Source organism: Blennius ocellaris, assembly GCF_963422515.1.
Source record: "Blennius ocellaris genome assembly, chromosome: 13".
NCBI classification, from domain to species: Eukaryota; Metazoa; Chordata; class Actinopteri; order Blenniiformes; family Blenniidae; genus Blennius; species Blennius ocellaris.
In genome coordinates, this window is record NC_137662.1 from 19,182,682 (window position 1) to 19,209,043 (window position 26,362).

The 26,362-nt window shown below is 38.9% G+C and overlaps 1 protein-coding gene across 1 annotated transcript; it reads right to left on the minus strand.

Moving 5' to 3' along the window:
- Nucleotides 1–167: 167 nt before the first annotated feature.
- LOC308138568 (indoleamine 2,3-dioxygenase 2-like) lies at nucleotides 168–4,646 on the minus strand (the record flags this gene model as incomplete). Its single annotated transcript, XM_080507744.1, has 10 exons — nucleotides 168–741; nucleotides 940–1,088; nucleotides 1,325–1,376; nucleotides 1,491–1,608; nucleotides 1,794–1,893; nucleotides 1,983–1,997; nucleotides 2,117–2,235; nucleotides 3,363–3,482; nucleotides 3,607–3,702; nucleotides 4,557–4,646. 10 exons carry the CDS (start codon nucleotides 4,644–4,646, stop codon nucleotides 371–373), a joined length of 1,230 nt encoding a protein of 409 aa, XP_080363870.1. The 3' UTR covers nucleotides 168–370.
- Nucleotides 4,647–26,362: the final 21,716 nt, after the last annotated feature.

The window sequence follows — 26,362 nt, forward strand, 5'->3', positions numbered from 1 at the left end:
AGCATCCGACTTGATACAAAGATTCTTGAGCTTGAAATCGAACCCATTTTTTTGCCTGTGACTCCTGCCAAACAACATCCATTTAATTCCATATCCCTCTATCATTCGAAATGTTTTCCCAAATGAACTCTTTTAATTATGTGGACTGGCAAGAGTTGGCATTTTCACTCAATATTAAAGGTTAAACATCTGAATTAGCATATTTTGAATTTAGTATCTCATCATTACACCAGCATTTTAATCAAGCATATCTGAGTACTTAATTTCACTCAGACTTAAAACTTAACAAGTGCAATTGTCCAACATACTTGACTCCCAGCCGAGATATTTGTCTGTATCTATTTATCGACAAACCAATCAATGCTTGAACCTACGTTTCAGTTTCTCTTGATACCGACAGCCTCTCTAAAATCGTGGCTTTCTGTGTGGCGTTACGAACACTCTTGAGAAACACCATGATGTTTGATCCTCCTGTGCCAGTGGAGTTGAGCGCGGTGCCCACGCCTCTGAGTGGGCAACCCATGGAGCGGTTTCCGGGCACGACGACATACTTTGCCACGGCATTGAGATGATAGTTACGTAAATCTACCAGCGCAGCGATGCAGGAGTTGTAGGCCTGGCAGAGGTCACTGCTGGGGTAAGACAAGATGAAATCTCGGAGAGGTGGGCAGAGAGAGAGAGTTTCTATCAGCTGACGGTGGGCAGGAGGCATGTAATCTCTCATGCGTGTCAGGAATGCTCCTGGATGGGATAAATCAATGAAGAGAGCAGAAAAAGGAGACTTTGAAAGAATGAAAGTAACAGCTTTGTTTTTTGTTTTTTGTTTTTTTGCCTCGAAGCATTTTCTGTCAGAGCCATCAAATGGCTGCATAAACAGCATGATTCATTCACGAGGAAAACATCTGAGGAGGTCAAAGGTGGAAAGGAATGTATCTTTACCTGACTCATACTCATGCTGGATGCACAGCAAAGCATCAAAGCATTGAATGGCTGAACTCTGGGCTGCACTGCCACCTGACAACAAAATTGGCTCATTGCTCACACCTTCATACAAGAGCCCTCTTGGGAGCATTGGGTTATCTCGCCACCTAAAGCATATCAAACAACAGCAATAAGCCACCTTTTTTAGAAGTGCAAATGCTCTTGGCACCACATAACGCGATGGTATTTGATCAAATATGCAGTGCAGCAATGGAGATAGAGGGTACTAAAGAAGAGACGCTCATCCGGATGCCTTATAATGAGATAAATCTTTTCCAGATGAAAGAAATAAAAAAAAGAACAAACTCAGTCTGAAGGACAAGGCAACAGCCCGGAAACTCACCCCGAGACAAAGATTCTCAACGTTCCATGAAACGCAGTCGGCTCCACATGATCTGGAAACAGACAAATTTAGATATTCTAATTACCTTGAATTTGTCTTCCTTCATTATAAGCACAGCGTGTAAATTGATTAAATTCACGTAGAGCAAGGTTTGATTTAAACTTACTGTGCATGAGTTTGAAAGTTTCCTTCATCTTCTTCAAAGACTGAGCTACTTTGATGAGACCTCTCTGTATGCCGATGAGGTCAGAGATTTTCATGGCGTGCATCACCTCCAGGGCCCCCTGGTCAGAGGAGATGGTTTTAAAACCTGTCACTTTGCGATATGCGGGAGCAATGGCATACAAGCATAGTATGTGCATGGAACACAGAAAAAAAGAAAAAGAAAAAGAAAGGCGACAGATGGACACACACTACCAGGCTGAGGTTCAGAAAGAGTTAACATGAAAACTCGGGAGCCAATACTGACCGTTATGCCTGAACTGGCAGCCATCTCAACCAGCAATGACACAATAAAAAATCCCTGGCAACTCTCACCGCCAGGAAAGGAAAATATCAAGTCCAAGTTTCTATTTTCAAAAATAGGAACGTGTTGAAAACACATGAGCAGAACATCATATGAGCATCAGGTCGTGTAAATCATATGAGCGTGACTCACCTCACTTCCATATCCCTGCAAAGAAAATGAAAGCGAAATGAGACATTGGTTAAAAAAAAAAAAGAAATCCCCCAAAAATCACTTAGGAATCTGGTCAGTTTCACAATTTATATGACCCTGTGGGGTTTTATTACCCTGTGGGATCCCGCAACTTCCAGTTTGCTAAAACTGAATCTGCGTAAGTCAGGATGGGTGGAAGTCCAAGCCTACGAGATACCATCCAAAAGGGCCTGGCCAAGGCTTTTGGAAGAATCTGTCAAACATAAATATAAAAAACTCTTAGAATCCAGCTTCATGATCACAGATTTTAGCAAAATATCTTTCACAACTGCAATCGCTTTGAGGGGAAGTCACGTACTTCCTCAATTGGCCATTAAAATGCTCACTTTTAGTTACGCGTGTTTATATATCGTGACATATTCCTCTTCAGGGAAAGTCCCACTGTCTACAACAACAATGGAAATAAACTTTACTGGAAATTCAATTACGAATATGGCAACAGTTTAAGATTTCAAAAAAAACAAAAAAAGGCCTGCAGACACAATGGAGCGCATCAACTACAATAAAGCATCATCAATAATAAATAGCAGCGAAAAACACTTCCAGCTTTATTGATAACAACTGCAGTGAATCTCAAAGAGAAGAGACGGCATGCTTAAATGGACCAAATGATGAAAGATATGATATTAATGGGTGGATTATTCCAATGTGATGGCACTTAAAACATAAAAGCTTGTTTAGCAAAGTGTTTTCTAAACATGGGAAACTGAATAAGAGCTGAACAGAGTTTCTAAGATAGGAAATCAGATAATGTCACAAAGAAAATGACTTTACATGAATAGAATCAAGATGTCATAGAGAAAGTGTTCTCCACATACGTGTAAATAGTTATTTCAAGGAACGAAATCAGGTTCAATTAGTGACAAAATGAGAGTATGGGTTGATTAGTAGAAATAGTAAAATAAGGAATTAATATTTTCATTTATGTTAACTTTTTCAAGTGGAGTGCCATTACAGCTAAACATTTGGAAGATAATCTAGTAGTTAGACAAACATGCCTCTGTCATGAAAATTGTGTTTACGTCCCTTAGTTTTTATTATGAAACATCAGTTTTAAAATGTGTTGATAAGATCAAGCCAGCTATGTATTTTTCCAATATTAATGATAACATGTTAAGTAAAAGCCAGCATTACATTTTAATATCTTCGCTTCAGCAGCCACCCTACGATAATCTTCAAATTATAACCTCACAGAGCTGCAAGGACAGCTGTACATATATGGATGTTAGAAATATACCCCACTGCTGGCTCAATATTGACTGAATATATCATATTTAGTATTTCATATTTATATTTCATTTCACTGCAGCAGCATTTCACCTGAGCTGGTGCGTGTTGGCCTTCCTGCCAAACATATCCCATGCTGATGAATCCCAGAGCGAGGTGGGCCAGCCGGAGCTCGCGGTGGTTACTCAACAGATGGGGACTCAAAACAGGCATCTGAACATTAAGCAGGTTTCCTCTTTTATTATTGAAAATTTTTTAGAAGAATCATCATTGACATCAAGAGCTTCAAGGATTCAGTCAGAAAGCTGCCCCCCCCCCCCACCCCACCCATCCTTACCTTGTGAACCAGATCTCGGAGTTTGCGTGATTCAATCAGATGAGTCAGGTTACTCGCCAGGTCCAGCCATACCCGGTAATAATCTGGAAGGTGAGTCTTGGAGATAATAAGAATAAAATGACTCGCTCATTGATTTTTGATTGTTTTTTTTGGCTTGGGGGATTTTCATGTAGACACTAATCAGTAACATCATCAGCTCATGTTTGCCATGGTACCTGGTCTGCACGTCAGTCGATGACTGCTGCTATCAATCAGAGATGAAAGCAATTTAAAAGAGGAGGCAAAAGAAAAAAAATGAGCCAGTGTGGAAAAACCGGGTTAGTCCAGTTTTACACTGCAAATGAGGTGTAAGCCTTGATTATTGTTTACCTTCAGGTAGATAGATAGATAGATAGATAGATAGATAGATAGATAGATAGATAGATAGATAGATAGATAGATAGATAGATAGATAGATAGATAGATAGATAGATAGATAGATAGATAGATAGATAGATAGATAGATAGATAGATAGATAGATAGATAGATAGATAGATAGATAGATAGATAGATAGATGACAGATCCATCCATCCATCCATCACATGCCTTCAGGATGTATTTGTACAAACAGCAAATGAACTCTGACTGTAGGCCTGGTCATGTGAATGGCTCAATAGGAACTTAAAGAGACGAGCTCTAACCGAAATCAATAACCCTCTATAACCTCACTCAAAAACAAGCTTAATTATCTGTGTCGGGCCACAGGGACAAATTGTGCTGCAGCCGACCAAACTCCTAAATGAAGGCAGCACATAAGGAGAAAACAGTCCTCAAGAGAAGAGAGGGATATCTCTGTATGTGCAGTCTATACAGCACTGTTTTGATTTGACTGACAGAGGGTGGCGATCACAGTACATACTGATGGGGAACATATCCAGCCTAAGAAAAGAAAACATGACTAAAACCTACCAGTGGCACTTCAAGGAGAAATCCAAGCTCTTCCGAAATATCAAATGCATCAAAGTCTGCCTGCAGTGCATCTCTGCTGTTTGTCTCCATATGCTCTACCCTGTAACTCCACTGCAGCGGTTTGGCTTTGAGAGGGAGATTGCCTTGTCTGTCTGACACACAGAAATCAATTGGTAAACTTGCTCTAAGACTGCTTTCACTACCTTTGTCACATCCCTTTTTTTGTTGCACACTCCTAACAGCAAAGAGCCAATCAGATTCTGCACACGGTCATATGAGAAGTTAACAAAGGGAAGCTGGTATTTCCTGCATTGTACCATATTGTGTTTGGAATATATTTTCATTTCTGAAAGAAAACACCAGCAGGCAAATATCAGAAAATATTAGGACTGCATGAGCACATGTTTTTCACAAGAAATCAGCATTATATTAATATGACTCAACCTTTGCAACACTGATGATTATAAATGAGCTGGCTCTAGTGCTAAAATATTTAGGAATAATCGAATGCTGCCGGTTTCAAATGTGTCAAATCATGATTAATTATTGAAACAGCTGCTGATTCCTCATCACTGAAAAAAAAAACCCACATTGACCTAAATGTGTTATTTAACATGAGAAGAAAAGGTCCCCATATGTATATTGCATAAACTGGCACACAAATTTAATATACACAAATCAAACCTGAGATATTGACCTAAAATGGATATATTGGTCATCGCTGACATTGTTAAGTCCACAACAACATTCAGAGCTTCAGCAAAAAGCCCTTTTGTGAAATTAACCCAAATACCTCAAAGAGTCAAAGCCATCCTTCCAGCTCATTAACTGAAGATGGAGTGCTTTAAAAAATAAAAAAAATAAAAAAATCTTCTTTTAAGAATACACGTCGAGCCCTGTCCTGCTCTTTATTTGAAGTGAGAGATTTTAGAGAGCCTCCACAGCTAAGGAGGTGTTGTTAAGTTTTCATCTGAGGACAAAAAACAAAACTAAGAAGGATTAGTCGACTTTTTTTTTTTTTTTTAATCTCTTTAATCCTTCTCATATTGCTTTGAATCATCGTGGGTATGGATCACTAGGTACTGAGGGTTATTTTTTGCATTGACATTCCACGCAGCATTAATCATGGAGCAAAATGCTGAAGAATTAATTTACATAATGACAATACCTGTAAAACAAAATTCTGGTGATTGAGTGAAGATGCACGGTCGGTGGTATAAAGTGAGTAGTCTCCCCTCAAAGAGAGAAGAGCTTCAAAGTTTCAGGGAAGTTAGCATTTTCCTAAATTGGATGAAGCGGTATGAAAGATGTATGGATGTTCGGATGGAAATAAAGACGCCGAAGTTTTGATTTCACTTGACTTCTGTTGGCTTGAAGGAACAATATACAAAATGTGGGATTTAATTCAGTGAGGAAAAACTGAAAAAAAGGAAATATAATCATTTTGTCTTCCTTTGTATGGAAATATAAATGGTTGGTTGCATAATGGTTATAATAGCTAATGATACGGCATGTGTGAATGTATTTGCATACATTTATCACGTACATTGAACTTTTAAACTATGGCTGGCACATCATTTTATATTGCTCAAAATTGTTTTTCCAACTCTTAATTTTCTTACTTAAGTACTATGTTTTACTTAATTATTCCTTTCACATGTCATGCAGCAAGATTTCTTGACACCTAAACTGCATTGCTTTCCATGAACAAAACTTGACTCACTTTCACCCTAGTTAAGTGTATCTCTGCACGTAGAAAAGGTCCAGACTCGAAATCTCAGGTTGTCTCAAAGGCTTTCTCTTTAATACAAAGATCCGGAAAACTTGGCCAATTATTGCAGCAGTAACATTTATAGTTTGATGGGGGGGAAAAGTTTAAAGAAAACTTCTGTACATCCCAGAAATCTCAGCCTGAACTTTGTTAATGAGTGTCTGAAGAGCCATCAGGAACAACTCTTCCCTCCTGCTCTCTCACATGGCATGGGTAGAGCCAAGCGAGGCAGCGCAAAGAAGTGATTTGCTATGAAATTGACTTTGTTATTAGTGCAGGAGTGGGTAAATAAAAGCTGGAATTCGTCAACATTTGAGAAGGTTCCCCTGCGGACAGGACTGTCAAACAGAGTTATACGTGACACCGGGAAGGTGCTTCCTTTGACATATTTTATACTGAACATTAGACCTTCGCCTTCGTTTCTTTGCTTAGCCCACATTGAGAATCACTGAATGAATTTCAAATAACACCATTTGCACAATTCATGAACTGACAAAGCTTTGCCATTTAATTAAATTTCTGGACTTAAAACAAGTGCTCGAAAACGGTTTGCTCAATATGTGAAAATACCAATGAAAACAAGCCTCATAAACTCGCATTCCTTCTACAATAAAAGACAAACCCCTCATGCCTCGTATATGGCATGAGTTGTTTTCCAAAATAATTCAACTTTTGAGTAATATGATCTCAGAACAGTTTTGTATTTTGCATCAGTCCCCACACAGTGGTTTCAAGAACAGTCGTGCTTGTTTATAATGCAGGATCCATTTCCACTGATTAACTGAATAATTGAATGCTATTAGGCTGTAAATTGTAAATGGATGTCACACATACACATTACTCCACTTAGCAGTATGCTTTGTCAATTTGTACAGTGACCACTGCCATAGTCCAGACTTTTTGATAACTATTTTTACATTAAATTACATATTTAGAAAATCATACTGCATATTTTAGACATAGTTTTATTTATTTATTTTTGTATTTGTTGGTGAATATCTTACTCACAGTGAGATGATTGCTGACTTGAATGAGCTTTGGGTCTTTCTAAGAGTAAGTTTGCATATATACTCCCTGTGCATGCATAGGCTTTCTCTTGATTATTCCAGTTTTAATGTACCGTCCCAAAAACCTCCATTACAGGTTATTTGGTGAGCGTAAATTTCTACCCCTCCGAGTTCACAGTTGAATAAAGGGGAAAAGAAGATGAACGGATTGTGAACATCTGCACTAATCGCACTTTTATATTGAGATAACTCCTCCACCACCATTTTTAAAATGTTTTTTGACGAGTACCACTTCATTTTCCAACCTTTTCTTGCTCCCATCCCATCATTTTGATAACTTTGCAGCCATTAAATTTGAAATTGACTCATGTATTAAATGAAAATATTGTGAAAAGATTTACTCCTAATATTTGAGATGTATGAGTCCCGTTGTGAATAAAATATGGTTTTATGAGGGTTGCAAATCATTACAGGCCCATTCAATTTTAATTTTAACCTGACTCAACGTTTAAAGAATCAGTTTCAAAAATGGCCATAAAAACAATTCAAAATGTAATTTTCACTGGAAATGTACACTTTTTTGGCAAGGAATATTTTTCTAGTTTTGTATCACAAGTAGAGTTATATATTTTGTGAGACTACTGAACATTGTAAATTAATTGGCAAAATGTTTAATACACAAAGACCATAGTGAACCAATCGCAGCCCACATACAATATTTGTCATGCAGGAACAGTGAATAACTCCAAATATTAGCTATAGCACGTACGGAATACGATTCCCTGGTAATTAGGATACATTTAAACACACATACAGTATTAATTCTGCTCCTGCAAACACACCAATCCTGACCTCGTCTGGAAATTACCTGAAGAAGATGTGTGGGATGGATGGATTGCTGGCAAGACAATGAGTCTACATAAACAGAAACTTACAGCACAAATCCCTATCAGCACAGTAGTTTCCTGGGCCCATCAGCCTGACACTAGTAGTTTTATGTCAAATCAAAACAATTTTCCATTGCGCTACATACATATGGATAGCTGGTGGAGGAGACCCTGACTTGTGTCTTTGACATTTTCTGGAGCCTATATGAAACAGCTCTGCACTCAAAGGGGCACATGCAGCAGAGTGTTTGCGTGAGTGTTTCTACGTGTGCCAGTTGGATGCTTGTTTTTCTGCCTGCAGACAATGAGGATGCAGGAGAGGAAAGAAAACAAGCTGGATATTGTCAGACTTTGAGCAAAAAGAAAGAGGGCATGCAGGAGGGCAATATCAGGGACTCGTGACTAAAACCTTGTGTCAGTCTACAACGTGGAGCTAAACTTCAAACGCTTTTGTTCTCGGTACTCCACATTCTCCATTTACGGCTAAAGATTGCACAGATGCTGCCCTGGTTTCCAGGTCTCTTTGACCAATTTATCTACTTCTCCCCTTGCTTGAGTAAATTTACTGTCTCATTGTGCCTCCTGTGTCTGATAACCTGGTAAGTGGTCTTGAAATTAATTTGAGCACAGTCACTCTCATTCTGTGCCCCTCCTCTACTGCCTGCTGGTTTCTCTTTTTGGTCACACTTTTTTGGGAAGATGAAATGGTTTGAGAGGTTGTTGGCAATGGTAGTGAAACACGCTGACAATGAGAGTCAGAAACTTGCATGAGACGTGGGAGAAGCCCTTCACTCTGCTGTGATCCAGCCATTTCACAGAGCGGCTCAGATGTGAGTCGAAACACTAGCGCTGATCAAATACCAGAGAAATCCTCTAGAACCTCATTCTTATTGTGGACAAAGCAGTCTGCTTAAACCAGTTACATGTATGAAACGCTTTTCCACAGAAGAAAATACATGTATCTAGATTTATTTTTTTTTCGCATGAATGATACATTTCAACTCATGCATGATGGATTATCATTTCATTTTGAACAAGATCTGCTGTGTATCTATAGGTGTTATCAGATGCACACACAGTGGCATATATTATTCAAGATAGATTTGGATTATGTATGGGAATCAAATATATCCGTCCATCTTGTATTCTGTTTTATATGCTATTGGGTTTGATATTGTTGGAGCCGTTCCCAGCTGACAATGGACAAATGCAGACGGGGCTCATTCAGACCTGGTGTTGGCCTTCCAGGTGATCCGATCACAAGTGGCGAGCCCTAAAGAAAGCAAATTTTTCACTTAAGGGAATTTGCTTGTCTGAGTTATACAGTTTTTAAAGCTTTCCAACTTTCTAAGGAAACTATGAAACATGTACGTCCGTTCCTGGGGGGGTCTGCAGAGAGGAGGCGCCTTATTGCATCCTCGGTTGACAAGCTGGTTTACTCATAACTGTACATCGGACCATTTAGTGGAAGCGTCGTGGGGTAGTAACATAATCCGAAGTGGTTAGCCCGAAAGGCATGATAGGGACAAACTTGAACAGTCGACCTCAGGGCTTAGACTATCACTCAAAATGCATGTTAACATCAGGCCTGAATGACCCAGAGTCTCACACACGCTCACAATTACAGACCATTTAGAATCAAGAACTTGACCTCAAATGGCTTGTGTTGTTTTTCTTTTTGTTTTTTGTTTTTTTACTGTGGATGTCAAGCAGAGAACCAACAGAAAAGTCATGCATACACATTGGGAACATACAAACCATGCAGGCCAATACACCACTGTGAAAGAATCAAGCCTTTGTTCTTTAAATTGCAAAACAGCAAGTTCCTCTAGTAAGGCATTCACTCTGTGTTATATTTCTTATTATTTAGAACGAGTTAGCAGTGATATGTTTTGCTAGAAAACTGGCACATCTTTCTCAAAAGCTCACATTTGGTACAAAGGCTCGGTCAAGATTACAAGTTTTGCTTGGCAGCGCGCGGCACCCCACTGGGCCTTGATTGTGGCTCTACTGCAGATGTAACTGAATTCATATATCATATCCATTTTAAATGAAGAAAGCACAAAATGAGCCAGAGACAAAAAACAAAACAAAAAAAAAACAAAACACTGGTCTTGATCAGAAACGCCAAAGTGAATGTTACTGGGTATTAAAAAAAAAAGTATTCAATTTCATGCTGTTATAAACTTGTGGCAATAATAAAAAGTGAGTTGAGTGTTTTCTGTGAATGTCTAATAATCAAGGGATGTTGTTGCCATGCTACATGTCACATATCCTAATAACGACTCAACACATATTCTAATTCTAATGAATGATTGTGGCTCTGCAGCCAGAAATAGAATCATATATTCTATAATGTGTTTACAACTGTAGGATATTGGTGGTGAATTCTGTTCAGAAACTGAATGCACATATAATATTTTCTGTTTCCAGTGCTTCAACATATCTTTTTCTGCGTATGAGGAACTAAAAGAAACAGATGCACAAATACATCAAAGGATAATATATAATTAAACTGATTTGTGACATCTTACATAATCTTGCCTGCAAGATGTTTGTGTAAAAAGGTTTTGTTGTCCCACTTTCTTGACACGATCCATATGCATTCCATGTTTTTTTTTTGTTTTTTTACTTTGTTTCTTTTTTGCTTGTTTTGCAGGTGGTGAAATGTGACCTTGTCTGAAACCTTATCTAAAACCGACTTCCTCTGTTCTGTGTCAGTTATCTACCACCAGCTACACTCCGAAAAAACAGAATACATTAAATATTAAAAATGTTATTGCATTGTTCGAATGAAACAATAAAACTCAGATTACTCCAGGACTATTACAATTGCAATTCTAAACCATAGCATTCTTCTCTGTGATTGCTGAGGAAATAAGGTGACAGTTAATTTATAAAACTCTAATGTAAACCGCCGTGCTGCTTTATCTCCTGAAGATGTCACATCAGACAAGCAAAGAATCCTTCCTGCTCCTGGTCATGCCTCTAACTTATGGGACACGTCAACGCCGGGACAAAACAAAGACGAAATAAATGAAGGAAATGGCCTGTGAATGTTCTTTCCATCACTCTTTGCAAGATAGGATACCACATGCAGGCATTCGCACACTCCTATAAACCCTCTCTGCAGCTCTCATATCAACATTCTGCGGCCAGCTGAAGGGATACAGCAAAGGGCGGGTTATTAGTCAAAGCTTGAGCGAATGACCTCGCTGTGTGGTATCTATTCGGTCTGTCTCTGCTTGTATTAGTGCCGAGCTGATGTTAGGAAAGACAGATAGTGCCTCCCCTTTCTGTCCCTCTTGAACCACATCCATATTTCAAGTGAACTGTCAGAGAGCCCAGAGCTGAGCGAACTATTGGAAGCAGCCACTCAGACAATATGAGGTTTGGCATCGCCGCTGCCCCGGTGAGAACGGGCCCTGGAGTGATCACTGAAATGAGCTCGTATAGTCAAACCGTTAATTAAACACATTCTGGAGAGTGCACAGTTACGGCGTGACAATTAAAAATTTGATTTAGTTTTAGTAAATAATTCACTTTTTTTGAGTGGAAGATAAAATCTCTGTTGAGATTTGTAAAAAAAAAAGAGGTCAAAACTTTTACCAAAAAAAAAAAGACATGAAAAGGCTTTTTGCTAGTTTTCATTCCGAGGACTGCTTATCGCCTCACACAGTGGTAAAGGTTTAAGTCGACATGAATCATCTTGCGTCTAAAAGTGAAAACACAAGTGAAGTAAAATAAAAGTTGCAAAGGGTTCTTCCATCTATCCATCAGCTTTATCCAACACTGGGGAATATTTTGTAAGATGTATGAAGGGTGCTGAAGTGCATGCTGACGTTAGGCGCAAACGGGAGTATTCAAATGATTTCTCATGCAGTATTGTGACACTGTATGATACCATGGTGTCAGTTGGGAGGAGTTCTTAAAGATTTCTAATGCTAGGTATGTCAACAGACTAGGAATATTTGTTATGTTTCATGGGCAGGATTATTTCAAATCAATATCCGACAAGGACTTTTACATTTACACATAGTTATAGTAAAGAATAGTAAAGAATGGAAATAATAACATTATAATAGCACAAAAAAATTACATTAAAAAAAAGCAACTAATACTTCGTGAATGATTGAGCTTACTAAACATAAGTGGGGAGAACAAGAGTAATGGAATTTTTTTAATTAATTATTTTTTTTATTATTATTGCAAAACCTTGGAAGGGGCAGCTGACAATATTCTAGAATAAAATCTGCAATCTAAAGCTGTGGTGGGGCAGCTGAGGAAATACTGCTCACGACAATAACAGCAGCCTCTGAGACAATTTGCCACTCCAGCTGAAGCTATTAGCATAAACTTTTCACACTACTTTGAATTCATTTGAAACATAGACCTGCATATTCCACCTTTATGAATCATCATCAGTGTGTATCGTGATCAACTTCCACATATGTGGGCATGCAATAAGGTTCTTTCCGCTTTTATATGCACCAACAATAAAAACAATCGATCAAGCTCTGAGGTTTGAAAGTTGCTGGAGCTGATCCCAGGTGACTGTGGGTGAATGCAGCATAAAGCTCAGTCACCGGTCCATCAGAGGGCGGACACAGGGAGACGGAAAGTCTCATAAACACTCACATCCAAACCCATAGGCAATTTTTAGAGTCACCAATGAACTTGAAATGCATATCTTTGGACTTTTGGAAGGAAACCAGAGTACCCTTGCACACACGGACAAACTCTGCCCACAAACACAGATTTGAGACTGGGTACATTTCTACTTTGAGGCAGGAGTGCTGAAGTCATTTTTTAGCTCATGGTACAGGACTTTGATTATACAATTCTCGATCCCTGGGTTTAATCTTTACTTGAGAATCCAAACAAGGACCTCAGGCATGAATGAGAATGGAATGTCTATAATCTGCTGTTGAGCTTCAAAATCTTAAAATAGTCAATAACTGGAGCTGATGGCGAAAAGGTTAAAGTTCGGGTTACGTGTGTTCCTGTTAGATAAATTCATTATTTACACTAAGAGCTCTAGCCACACATTTCTAAGTGGATAATAAGCATAACATTGCCCAGGGGGGCAATGAGACAAGTGCTGGTGAAAAGGTTAAGTGTATTTGTTTGTATAGTCTTTTCTGACAGTATCATTAGCAGTACATGTGCATTTTTCTTCAAGCGCTTATGCTGCATAAATCCTTCACAAGTTGACCTTTGCATTATCAGTTTGCAGCCATAGTATCACAAGACGAGGCTAAAACTCCTTTGGAGCCATGTTTTGATCAACGTAAGTCTTGTTTCTTTGATTTTTGAAATGAGAGATGAGTCTGTTTTACAATAAGTTATTATATAATTTGACTTATTGACATTACTATTTTACAAAATAAGGGATGGTTTCTGGCCTGTCTTCTAACAGTCATTACTTGTTTTGCAAACCACATATAACCTTTAGTAACATTTTCAATGAAAAAAGACCAAAAAAAGAAAGAAAAAACAAATGAAAGTCTATTGTATTATGCATTTCCTGCGGTGGATGCTTCATTTGTGCAAATGAACAGTTGAATTGTAGCTCTTTTTTGACTTATATTTTACTTACAGCAAGAAAACAATGTTAGTAACGCCTCCAAATTGAAATATGGCATGATTACGAATAACCTTACATGGTACCGTTATATTATTTAGAGCTCACAAAGTAATCCTAAAGCATATTACTGATATTCATTGTAATTTAGTCTGGAGGTTGTAACAATATAATCTAAGCTGAAAAAGTAATGTTCTAACATATTATTCATGTTATGAAGGTATTGAAGCACTTCAGATTCTTCAGTAGGTATAAAACTTTGCAAAATGATTATCTTTATGACAGATATTCACCGCTTGCTTAAAGATATCTGTAAATATTTAGAATGTTAACAGACTGATGTAAAGGTATTGAAAGGCAACTAAGGTGCAGATATTACAAGAGGGATCTTCTCTTCTGCTCCTTTTCATTCAAAATGTGTTGAATTTGAAGTTTTTTTGCTAAGACTGTTTTTTTTGTGTGTTTTTTTTAAACCTCTGAAGGAAATAAAGAAGTACAAACAAACGTACGGCCTTAATTATTCCATATTTTCGTGGAACATGCTGATGTTACAGTGAAAGGTCAAGAAGGAAACATCAAATTGCGCTGAATTATCTTTTCTTATTTTTTCAGCATTGGAGCAAACTTGGATTTTAATGTATAATTAAATGCATCTACCAGACACTAAGAGATGTGGTATCAGATAAATGCAGACTTAATGTGAGCCCTTCGAGTAAACTCTCGCACTATATGATTAATGTATCGGGAAGTCACAGTGCTGCATTGATTGTAATCCCTGATATGAAAAATGAGGGCTTTTTTTTCAATGTGCTTCTAAAGTGTTGCACTGCGTGGCTGCTGGAGTTATAGATAAAGTGAACATCACACAACAAGGCTGTTGGCTGAGTTTAAAAAATATATACATTGCTTCTGCAACATAAACAGAAAAAGAAAAGACAAGCAGTTGGAGGTTGAAGGGGAACATCTTTGAATATCGTTAATGAAAAAAATTCATCTTTTCTTCAGTATCACTTCCTCAGATTTAATTATTAATCTCTTTATCAGAAATTACAAGCAGAAACTTCTAAAATGGTGTACTTAATCACCCTCCAAGCACCCTCAAAAATGGTTAGACCCAATTTTGGCCTTCATTTTTCGCATCTCTGGAGCACCTCTCGATACACTAACCCTCGTATTAAAGATTTGCTCGTGTCATATTATCATGATGATCGTCAGTCCCCAGCCCTCCACCCTCTGTACTCAACTATTTTGAAAGCTGGTGATTGCAAAGGTCACAACGTTTGAGTCACATCAAATTTGTAGTCATGAAACCATCCATTAGAGTTGTTTCCAAAGGAGGGAGGCATTACAAGCCTGACGCAGATTGCTCTCATTTCAATAGAAAAATTATTTAGGTAATTACACAGAAAACTTTTATACTGATTTCCAATGGGTATTCCCTCAAAGGTTCATAACGTTGACCTGGACTATACCAACAAAATACCTCCCAAATACCCCACGACGGAGTCAAGTCTTCAAGCTTTATTGCTCACCACACATGAACCCACCTTCCTGTCAAGAATATGGCGGAGGATGACTTATGTAAACATATTAGTTTTCCCCCCCTACAACACTGCTGACCTGCAGATTTGCATCACTGAACTCCCAAATGCGCATCCATCTTTGTAACGAGGGGTTTATGCGTTGGCAGACTGCTCTTGCTCACAGTCCGATCACAAACCACACCGACGTTCTCAGCCACCTGATGAAGAGTCGCTCCTCCGTTTTTCCTTCAGCACCAGAATGATGGCCGAGTATCGCATCAGCAAATATGCATTGTCACCCACAGTTTGAAGCCGCATTCACATACATCTACATGTCCAGGGGTGCAAAGCCAGATGTCCTTGCAAGTGCTCTAAGTCGCCTCAGTGGCTGGAACTAAAGAGAATCACAGCAAAGACCTGATCACAGATCAACACAACACATGATGACAATATGTTTTTACTATTCTAGGTTTTCTAAAGGTTTATTATGCAATACCTAAAAAAAAAAAAAAAAAAAAACAAGAAGGAAAGATGTTGGATGACTCAAGCTTTTTTTGTTTGAGGTGTACCACTGTTGTGCCTGTCAGCAGTGGTCTTTGGAAACCGGCGCTGACAACTCTGACATAGTCCCCCTAAGAAATGCGCCGGACCAGATACTGTCTGTCCCTTCATCATCAAGCCAGCGATGCTGCCAAACAGGTACCATTCGTCAGCACTAATGGCAGTAACAGAGGTTACAGCATTGCAGAGGAAAGATGCATAAGGGGGAAAGTGTAAACAAAGACGGGACAACTTGATAGAAAAATATTATTTAGAAAAAAAGATTTGTGACTTTTGAAGTAAGACAAATTGTGTTTTCACTTGTAATTACATCAGTGGTAGAAGTAGAAATCCGAATGTGATTTTTGTCTGTGATTCAATAATCGCAAATTCATACAAGTTGATTTTCGCGAATCATGCAGTCCAAAGCACTTACGAATTTATTCATACATTCTGTGTTGACAGCAGGCTGTAAATAATCATTTGGCTCATACAAGTGGTGGAAGCATATTGTCTGAGGAATAGATTGCTGTCTAAGATTCCTCAGCTGTCTTCCTGTCTTTAATTCCCAGACAAATGAGACATAGGCAAGTTTTGACAGATTGTATGTCATTCGATATGTGATAGCTTTTGTGTGTGTGTGTGTGTGTGTGTGTGTGTGTGTGCGTGCGTGTCTGGATCTGTTTGTTTGTGGATATTTTTGGACAATGTTTTCTTCCCAAAATACAACAATTGAGAAGATTCCCTCGAAAACAAATGTGAAGTGTTTGAAGATTGTCAGCCAAGATCCTGACTTAGTGCCTTTAAAATGACCTTGAACAGCAGACACGCTCCCTTTCAACGCAGCCGGGGGAGTCTATTATTATTTTTTATGTATTGTTTACCCAGTGCCAAATACAAAGCTCGCTCAGAACCAAATCAAAGCACACAGTGAACTCTTCAGTGCAAACGTAAGTTAAACATTAGAGTGACACTTCTTTGCTTTGTACATATTGACTTTTGTCATTACATCACATGAGCGATGTTAAATGGAAGCAAGCAGTGCGGTGAAATGTATAAGAGTGATGGCCCCCCCTTAGGTCATGAATAACTCAGAGACCTTCACAGTCAACGAATCTATCTAAAGAGTTTTCCCCTATGCTGTAGAATACACCCAGGATTTGTGAACGCTAATGTATTCACACAGTCTGCATTTGTCATTTTCACACATGTACATAAATGGCACGGTTTTCCTGGTCTTGCAAACTGATGTCGATAGGTCTAAACTAAAAGCCCCTGCACCAGCGCTCTCCCCTCACCAATTATCCGCCACTGTTGTTGGCTGCCGCTCTCCGACATGTGGGCTGCAGATGGCCGCCCTGTGTGTCGGTGCCAGGACAGGGGCAACTGTTCCCGGTGCAAAACAATTGTCACAATTTGCCTCATGGCACTTTCATTCTAACAAGTTTCATTCATTCAGATTACAGTCCCTTGCAAGGAAAAACATGTTGTATTGTGCATCAACAGGAAGGTTTTTTTTTTTTACACACCTCTGCAATGAAAACATGCAAATGTTGCTGCGTCGACCTCAATAGACGGCGATGTCGGAAATGTGTGTCAGTTATGCATTGGAAAATTAAGTCGTACCTATGGTGGATTAACCAATATAAACATGGTGACCCTTGGGGGACATTTACTTACCGTGTGTCATTCCTGTGCTCGTTTTCGCTCAATCACCATTTAAGAGCTGGAACTGTGATGTAATTGCTCACCATATGGACAGATGGCCATTGCACTGCTTGTTTATTATCTTACACTGCAAATTCAGCTATCTTTTAATTCTGGGTCTTCTCTGTCAGCGTGCTCTACATTACCATTTAAGTGATAATGATTAGCAGCTTACCACAATATGTGAATTAAAGGGTAGGAAACAATAATTCTGACGCTATTTCACAAGCCTATCATTACGGGTGAGACAACTACTGCTATCATCTATTAAGTTTTTAATGCAACATTTGCGCAAAACTTTATAGCAGTCATATAAAAGGCATATTCAAGATTAACATAATAGTTTGGATACAAGTAATGCATTTTAAAGTACATGTAAATACCACATAATTGCAGAATGACCTTGAGGTGCAGTGACGCCTACACTGAGCAAAATAATGTGTGTATGCACATAAAGAGACTTGCCTTAAAGTGCCTTGTGATGAGTTATGGCATAAAAATGCATATATAGCACCCTCCCTCACGTTTAAACACATTGCTTTCAAACAGCAGATTCATGGGTTCAAATGCATTATGCTGAGCAGACAGCTGGACTGCTACTATAACATCCTGGATTTGGGGGCTTAAGTAAACCTAGAAAGCTACTGAGCAGCATAGAGATACTAAATTGATCCCATTTCAAGGGATTAACCTTTCTACGTCATCCTTATGTTAACATGGAGATTGGTAGTGGCAGGCATGTCGACAAATGTGCCGTAGCATCTGATGCACAGCAGCATCACAGAAGGAGAGAGATACCATAGGTACAAAGACATAAAACTTATAATGCATGGGAAGATCCACCCAAAACCCTGCACTTTAAGACTCCTGTTGTAAAAAAAAAAAAAAAGTAGAGGGAGTGCAAGGATCAGTAGGTGTCAGAGGTGGTATCAAGGGGGAAACAAGGAATATGCCACAGGCAGCAGAAGACACGGTGAGTAAGAGAGTGGAGAGAAATTGTCATGGAAGACAAAGTGCCTCCCTGGGATGTAACGACAGAGGAAGCGATTGAGGAACGTTACCAATGACTGTGAAAGTTGAGCTGAACAGCTGTACAGCGGGTGCTGCTGCTAGATCAGACCTATAAAGGAGGATTTACGTCAGAAATCAGAAGCAAAGATGTTGTCTGAGGAGAGATGGGTGTGTCAAAAAGTGCAACACATATGTAGTAGCAGCGTGCGGGATGCCTGAGGGCGTAACCACGTGGCCAGATGAGTGTGACGTGGGGAGTCCCTTAAGTCTCAGTTAGACAAACTATCGAATGTGGCTGAGAACAACAGAGTTAAAAATCCTGCGGGATTTCAGACTCTGGAATGACAAGCAGCTGCTGACCAACCAACCACACAACAGGCAGCAGCAGAGGGCAGAGGGGATGGATGCGGCGATCCAATCTGACAGTGATGTCAGGAAGACGAAGCATGAGAAAATCAAGAAGTAACCGAAGGCAGAAGGAACAGCTGGAACAGAAGTGAGAGGTCCAGTTCAAAGAGGACTCAGGGGCAGCAGTGGTAGCAGTAATACTTATGATGGCTATGATGGCGGAGAACATATCAATCCATCAGAGGAGGATTTACAACCCGAGAGCAGCAGTAGATGTCCATCACTATTTCAAACAGCCATCATCAGTGATTAATTTGTTTCTTTTATAGGGTCTGGCACAGTGCTGATTCTTTATTGGCTTTCTTAGGCCTTTGGGACTCAGTTTAACCCATTTTTTAAACACCATCCTTACTTGTTCTGAATATAAAATGATCCTGATTGTAGCATGACTCCCCTTTTATGAGGGACATACTTGCAAAAACGTTTTGCAGACTAAATCCAGAAGTGGTACACAAGTAGGAAACGCTCGCTTTGCAATGCAACGATGCCCAACTTCACAGATATTTCCTCCCAGCATGCAGTTTTAAATAGACTCCACTATCTCTCCAGTGTCTTCAGCCTATTGCTCATAAATCTCCTGCCTCGCTAATTTCCTTTCCAGCTATCGTTGCTTTCATGCTCTCATCCCACGTGCTCCTCCATAGTCGTCCTGACTGCCAAAGCATTTGAGATGCAACAAACTAAAGTCATTAAAGAACCTTGTTAACAATGTCTAGAACCTATAGCTGCATTTCCATCCTCTAGTACTTCACCATTTATTGTGCATATCTGATGTATAGCCAGTTAGGGCATGTGTCCATGGATTATTTCCAATAAACCCACTATAACACAGGCAGGTGAACATCTGTCTTGTCTTATACTCAGACCAATGTGCTTGAAAATGTGCTGCACGAGTGTCATGTTAAACAGATTTAGAATGAATGTTAATCTTAAAAAAACAGAAGTGATAATTAAAGAGTTTGTCAAATTTGCCACTCCATAATGTCATGTAATTATTAATATAAAGTGAAACATTACTGAATAAACTGCTGAGTTTTGACAGACGGTAACCTCGATGATCACCATGATCATACTGGAATGATGCACAGATAATATGATGAATTTACTGGCTTGGTGGATTGTTTGAAGGTTCATCAGTCAAATCAGTTTCCAGTAGATTACTTCTCCTCGGTGGGAGCGGGATCTTATTAAGGCTGACAAACTGATTATGAGCTCGCCTGCCTCCCTTATACCTTCACTGTAATTACTTTTGCCACAGAGGTTATGTTTATGGTCCCGCTTCTTTGTCTTTGCAGTAGTTAGTAGAGTGTAGCAGAGATGGTGGGATTTTTGAAATTTTTGTTTGGCTGTTTATTTTTATCTTGTTCCATGTACTTCCTGTATATAGTTATTTTCATGTTCCATTTTATAAGTTTTCTAGGGATCCCGAGAAAATTGCATGTATATATATATATATATATATATATATGCATATGTATGCCAAGGAAGAGAAAAGACAGTACCATCTCTGCTACTCTCATGCAATATGCATTACAATACGGTTCAGTAATATTAAGAAAAAGGCTCAGCAAAAGTGGATTGTGACTGCATATGTGCAACAGTGTAAAAATGCTGTTACTATCGAGACCAAAATCATATAGATCCGTCTTCAGCCAAAACAAGTCTGAACAACAGACCTGCCATTGCTTTTGATGATTCTGAGTGTGCGCCTGTGACAAGCGGAGCTTCTCTCCCACATCCTGTAGGCATGACTGTCACAGGTGAGGAGTGTAACAAGCAGCCCCCGTCAAGCCAATTCAAACACACATATAGCGGCCTGTGATTTCAGCTGGCATGACAGCCAATCCTGTCAGCCGCTCACAGCGCCACACTTTTTCTTTTTTAATCTGTATTAACAACAGAAGCTCGCTCTCACCGCAGAGAGGATGAGGTCTCATCCGCTGAATTGAAACAATTACTGTAGCACTAGTTAATGAGCTGTTAGTATTGAATGGAGAAGAATAAACGGAAGCCACGGAAAGTATATGACTCTCACTGTAGGGGCAAGAGACAGAACATATAACACTATGTGGTGGGGAATGATGTGGATTGTATGATGCAGAATAGACTGAACAGAACGTGGCTATACAGTCCATGTATAATGAGTAACTGATTTGGATCAATAAAATGTCTGAAGCAGAGTGGTATCGATTCTGTGTGTGGGGGGGGGGGTTCTGGAGCAAAAGCTCAGAAGCAATGATGTTACTACAAGCTTTTCTGTTTATTGTAGAGGCCCTATTTATTATTTATTTATTTATTTATTTATTTATTTATTTATTTATTTATTTATTTATTTATTTATTTATTTGTTTGTTTGTTTGTTTGTTTGTTTGTTTATTTATTTATTTATTTATTTATTTATGTACTTGTTTATGCATTTATTTATGCATTCATTCATTCATTTGTTGTTGTTTTTGCCAGGGTTTGTATAAAAATGTGGTAATACTGCGGCAGTGAGTAAAAGCTGTTTGGCATGTGAAATAAACACCTGCTTCTTCTTTTCACCTGTCGTACCACTCTATATGTAAAAGCTCACCTCACTGCAACATTCAAATCTTAAAAATAATTTTCTCAAAGGGATAATGTATTTGTAATTTGCATGAATTTGTTTAGCTTCATTTGTATCACAAAATGTGTCACCATAATGTGGGAGGGCTTCCTTTTTGAATGATATAAAGAACTAAAATATTCTATTCTCTTCTTGGTGTACTTATGTACCACTGAATACAACTTAGTCGCCGTGCTATTTTAAATGGAATCATAATATGGAGAAAAAAGGAAAAAGAAAACCCACGAGCAAGCATGGACAACAATGGAAAGAAAAAATAAAAACCCTTAAAAAAAATCTTGCTCCAGACAAGGCAATGTTGGTGTTCGGGGATAGTAAGAGGGAGACAGAGCAAAAAACAACATGGAACTTGTCATCAAACAGTAAGCTAATCATCACGCTGCAGACCGGACGGGGACAGGGAGCATAAATCATCAAGTTTCAGCTTCACAGCCAGAGATTCCTGCAGGAAGGTGTAGAAAGGAGTCAACATGGGTGACAAGAGAGAGAGGAACACAATGTGATGATCAAGATGATGATGATGATGACACATCAAAACAAACATCAAAAGTAACAGCTTGTTTACTGCGGTCAGCGGTATATACAAGCCGTTGGTATACGCAGGCATGCACTTGCTGCGTGGGTCACTTCGCCCGCAGGGTCAGCTGAGTGAAGTACCACTCACTCAGTGAAAGCAATCTTGTGTAAGTGAGTGCCGGTCATCCACACGTGCAAATCCACACAAATGTGGAGTTACCCAGGGAGTGTGATGACAAACGGTGACGAGGGGGGGGGGCTGCGTGTATAAACAGCACGGACACAGTGGCTCGGATCAATATTTTGCTAGAGGGAGACCGAGAGCCAGAGAGAATGTTGAGTCCAGGGGAGTAAGCGTTTCTCCATAGGGTCCTCAATTGACACTCATTATCTCTTGGGCAAAAATTATCAATCCATACACAGATGACTTCTCAAGTGCAACAACATGCCCACGGTGTGTCCTGCAGAAAGTCATCCAGTCCTTGTTATTAGGAAGCTTACACAAGAGTCTTGCATGAGTACCAACGGTCATAGGAAGCGGTTAGGAATATTAAATACAACTGGTCTGCACTGTGGGATTGTGTATCCCAACACTCACATGACTCTCAGTAGTGATTTAATCATTAAATTGATATACAACTGAACTGACCTGACTGCAGCTGTCTCGGGGAAAAGAAAAGTGAGTAAAGCCTGAAATCAATTCAACACTGAAATGGCTTCCTTTTCTTTTGGGGATATTCACTGCCAAGAAGTATCACCAAAGCTTCCAGTCTTCTTTCTTTGTTTGATTGAAATCCAGCATGAATCGTTGGGACAAGTGGTGTGAATCTCTTGGGTGAATTACCTTGATTTTCCTTCTGTGTTTTGTCATGAAATACAGCACTTAAATATACAAATATACCTCAGGTGTGTCTCTCTGTCATAGTAACTACACATCAAATAAAAGTAAAGAATGGTCCCAGCATCCACATGATTTCTTTACTGAATGAGGAAGGAATCATGTCCAATATTATACGGTATGTTACCATCTGGCCAGTTGTTGCAAGTCTGCCACAGCAACGTTTTAGATATTATTACACAGCACAATAGTGGAGGACTTTACTTCAATAGGGAATTTTACATTGTACTTGCCAAAATAATGACTTGTCCAGTTAGAAAGTCTATATAGCCTCAAGCTATGCTTTAATATTGTGGATTTGAACAACAGCACAGGAATTGCTCTCCTCCTGGCTATCAGTGACAATCAATTCAACATTGACAGGGGAAATCTCATTTGTGGTGCACGACAGTCAGCCATAGTAATCAAACCAGATGGGAGAGCGAGGCTTTGTTTGATGTTCCTCAACTGTGATGATTACATCAAGATCTCTTTCTGTACTGAGGATTTTTTATATTTTTAAATTACATTACTGTTAGGTAAAATAACTGTCAAATTACCTTTAAAAAAAGATTTACTGCTGTTATTTATCTATATATGTATAAACTACCAAACAATAAAACCTGGATTTTATTAAACAGATAAATGTAGATCATGTTCAGACCAAAGGGTGTTTAATTCCCTTAGAAGTTTCAAAACCACGGTATCTGAGGTTGAAAACTAAGTTTCACTTCCCGGATCACTGCATTGTTCATCTGAGTGTCAAAAGATCGGAAGCCATGCGTTGGCTCCAGAAACTGAAACTGTCGTTGCCTGTGGTTTTTGGATATGGGTGGTGAGAGGTTGGAAAAAGAGAAGCAGAGGAGTTTCAAAAGTTTGTTTAAGCACAGCTGACGTGAGAAGGCTGGCAGTAAAGTACTGTCCCCACACAGAAATAGCAAAGAAAATACCATTTCCACAAAGTATGGAACACTTATTTGAGAGTGTTTATTGATATTAACTGCTAAAGAGTTTGGTTTCTTCATTTAGTCAATTTAAATGATCTTTTCTGCTTTTGGTCATATATGCTGTTAGAAGAGTGAAATAATCCATCCACTCTCTGGGCCACTTTATCCAACTCAAAGTCATGCAGATGACGAGAAGAGGCAGGAAAACAAAGGCACACACAAAAAAAAAAATCAAGTTTTGCCTATTTGTGTTATTTGTATGCATTTTTGGCATGTGGAAGGAATCCGGAATATCCAGAGAAAACCCATGAACAGGGAGAAAATATAAAGCCTGTACAGAAAGTCCCCGAAGTCCAGAGTAAGTCCCAGTATGCAAATAGTCTAATAAATCATTCTTCCTCAACCATTGTCATTAAAATTTGGGGGGGATTCGATGTCCGGAACTCACTTCTTTCTAAACCTGCAGTTATTTTCTAGCGAGGAAGTATTTACAAAGTCAGACGAGATTCACAACTCCACCACACACTCACCCTGTACTTATTGTTGTGACAGAACAACTCGAGCGTTAGACTTTGGCATCTTTATCACTAGCAACAATTTTTTCACAACTTTTAGAAAAGAAAAAAAAAAAAAACATCATCCCATTGTTAATGGGCTGTTCACACTCATGTTCAATCACATCGTCACCTCACCCATTTTTTGTCCCACACAGCAGGATTCACTCATTCAAGCCATGTAGCTATTGTGATTTACACAATTACACCCTGAATGTACCTGTAAAGTGATTTCAGACATCTCCAAATGGGCTATAACAGTAGTGTGGGAATTTAGAGTTAAATCAGTGATTTTCTTCCACTGGCTGGAGGGCGAAGGCTCGCAGGGCGTTCAGTTTGGCAGCCGTTCACATCTTGACATCCTCCCACTCTAATATTTCCAGGCATCGACAAACACATTTGGAAACAAATTAGCGACAAGCGCCTTAAATTTCTCATTAAGTAGATCAACTGAAGCTTTTATTTGTCTTTAATGCATCCATTATTAATTACAATTTCAAACATAAACAAGAAGTTGCCGCATGTCCGCTGCTCATATCTGGCCCAGTCAGTCAAAAGTTTGTCACCTGGGATTATTGTTCTGGGATGACAACGGAATTAACAAGCTTCGGGCAGACTGCAGGGTTTTGTTGGTTTTTTTTTTTAGGGTTTTTATATAAGCAGTCTGTCAGCCACACAATTTAACAATATTTAAATTAAACTTCTTTCGAGGTAAATTCAAATGCCAGTCAGGACACCCTCATTAAATAAATTCAGCGGAAAGATGCTAAAAGCCCAGCGGGTGAAACGTCTTGTAAAAATACAAATACATACAGCCTCAATGAACAATGTGGAAACTAGTCTTCAGGAACAGAATTATAATAAAAACCTTGATATTCATCAGTTTACTATAACATGAAAAAAAAACACTTGTTACTTTTAAAGATTATTTTAGCAAATAAAACATTAAAAACATTGCTTCTTCAGAAAATGTATTGCAGTTTCACGTGAAGATGTTTTGACACATGAGCTGAGTTGTCAGTAGAGTCCAGGACACGTTAAGACTGAGTTATTCTTGAACTATACCATTTATTACAAATGGCAAAAAGAAACAAAAGCAACAAAAAATCAGAGAGAAATTATCAATACAGAGACAGCACTCGTAAAAGTAATCTTGTGTTGTCAATGCATCACATTTAACATAAAAACAGGCTTATTAATGTTAATATACTTAAGATCAGGCTTCTTTTATTGTTGAGTTCGTTAATTCTGAAATTTGATGATTGTCTATTACCCTGATCTATTTTACAGCAGATAAATCAGTACAAAATGTTGCCCTTTTTGAACCAACGGGGATTTAAATCCAGGTTCAACCACACTCAAAATCAAGACTGAACCCGATTTACCATGAATATTCGTTAAAATATTTATGTTTGTCCATCGTTTCTGGGTGAAGGAAACATCCCAGTAATACAGTGACGGCACAGGTCCTGATGTTAGATATAAACTACTAGACACGACACTGATTTCGCTGCAGTCATTAGGGATTCAAGCAACATTATTCTTGCTTAGGTGAGTTGCAGAAAGCAATTTTCTGTCATTCAATCACAGGAGGTTTCAGTATAACACTTTTCTTTCTTCCTAAACGTAGCCGAACGAATAACTCTCAAACTTTCATCTGCTCGGGAATGAGAGTTGTGATCTCGTTCTCAGACACTTCATTAGAGCAGGAACCATCAACAGCGTCTTTACCCGGGCCTACAGTCATGCTATGCCACTTCTTCTGTCTTTGTATTTATTGTGGCATAATTGCAGAATCAGGCAAACTATTGTGAAATCAATTTCATCAAAATCCAGCTGCTTCCTCTTCAGATTTCTATCAGAAAA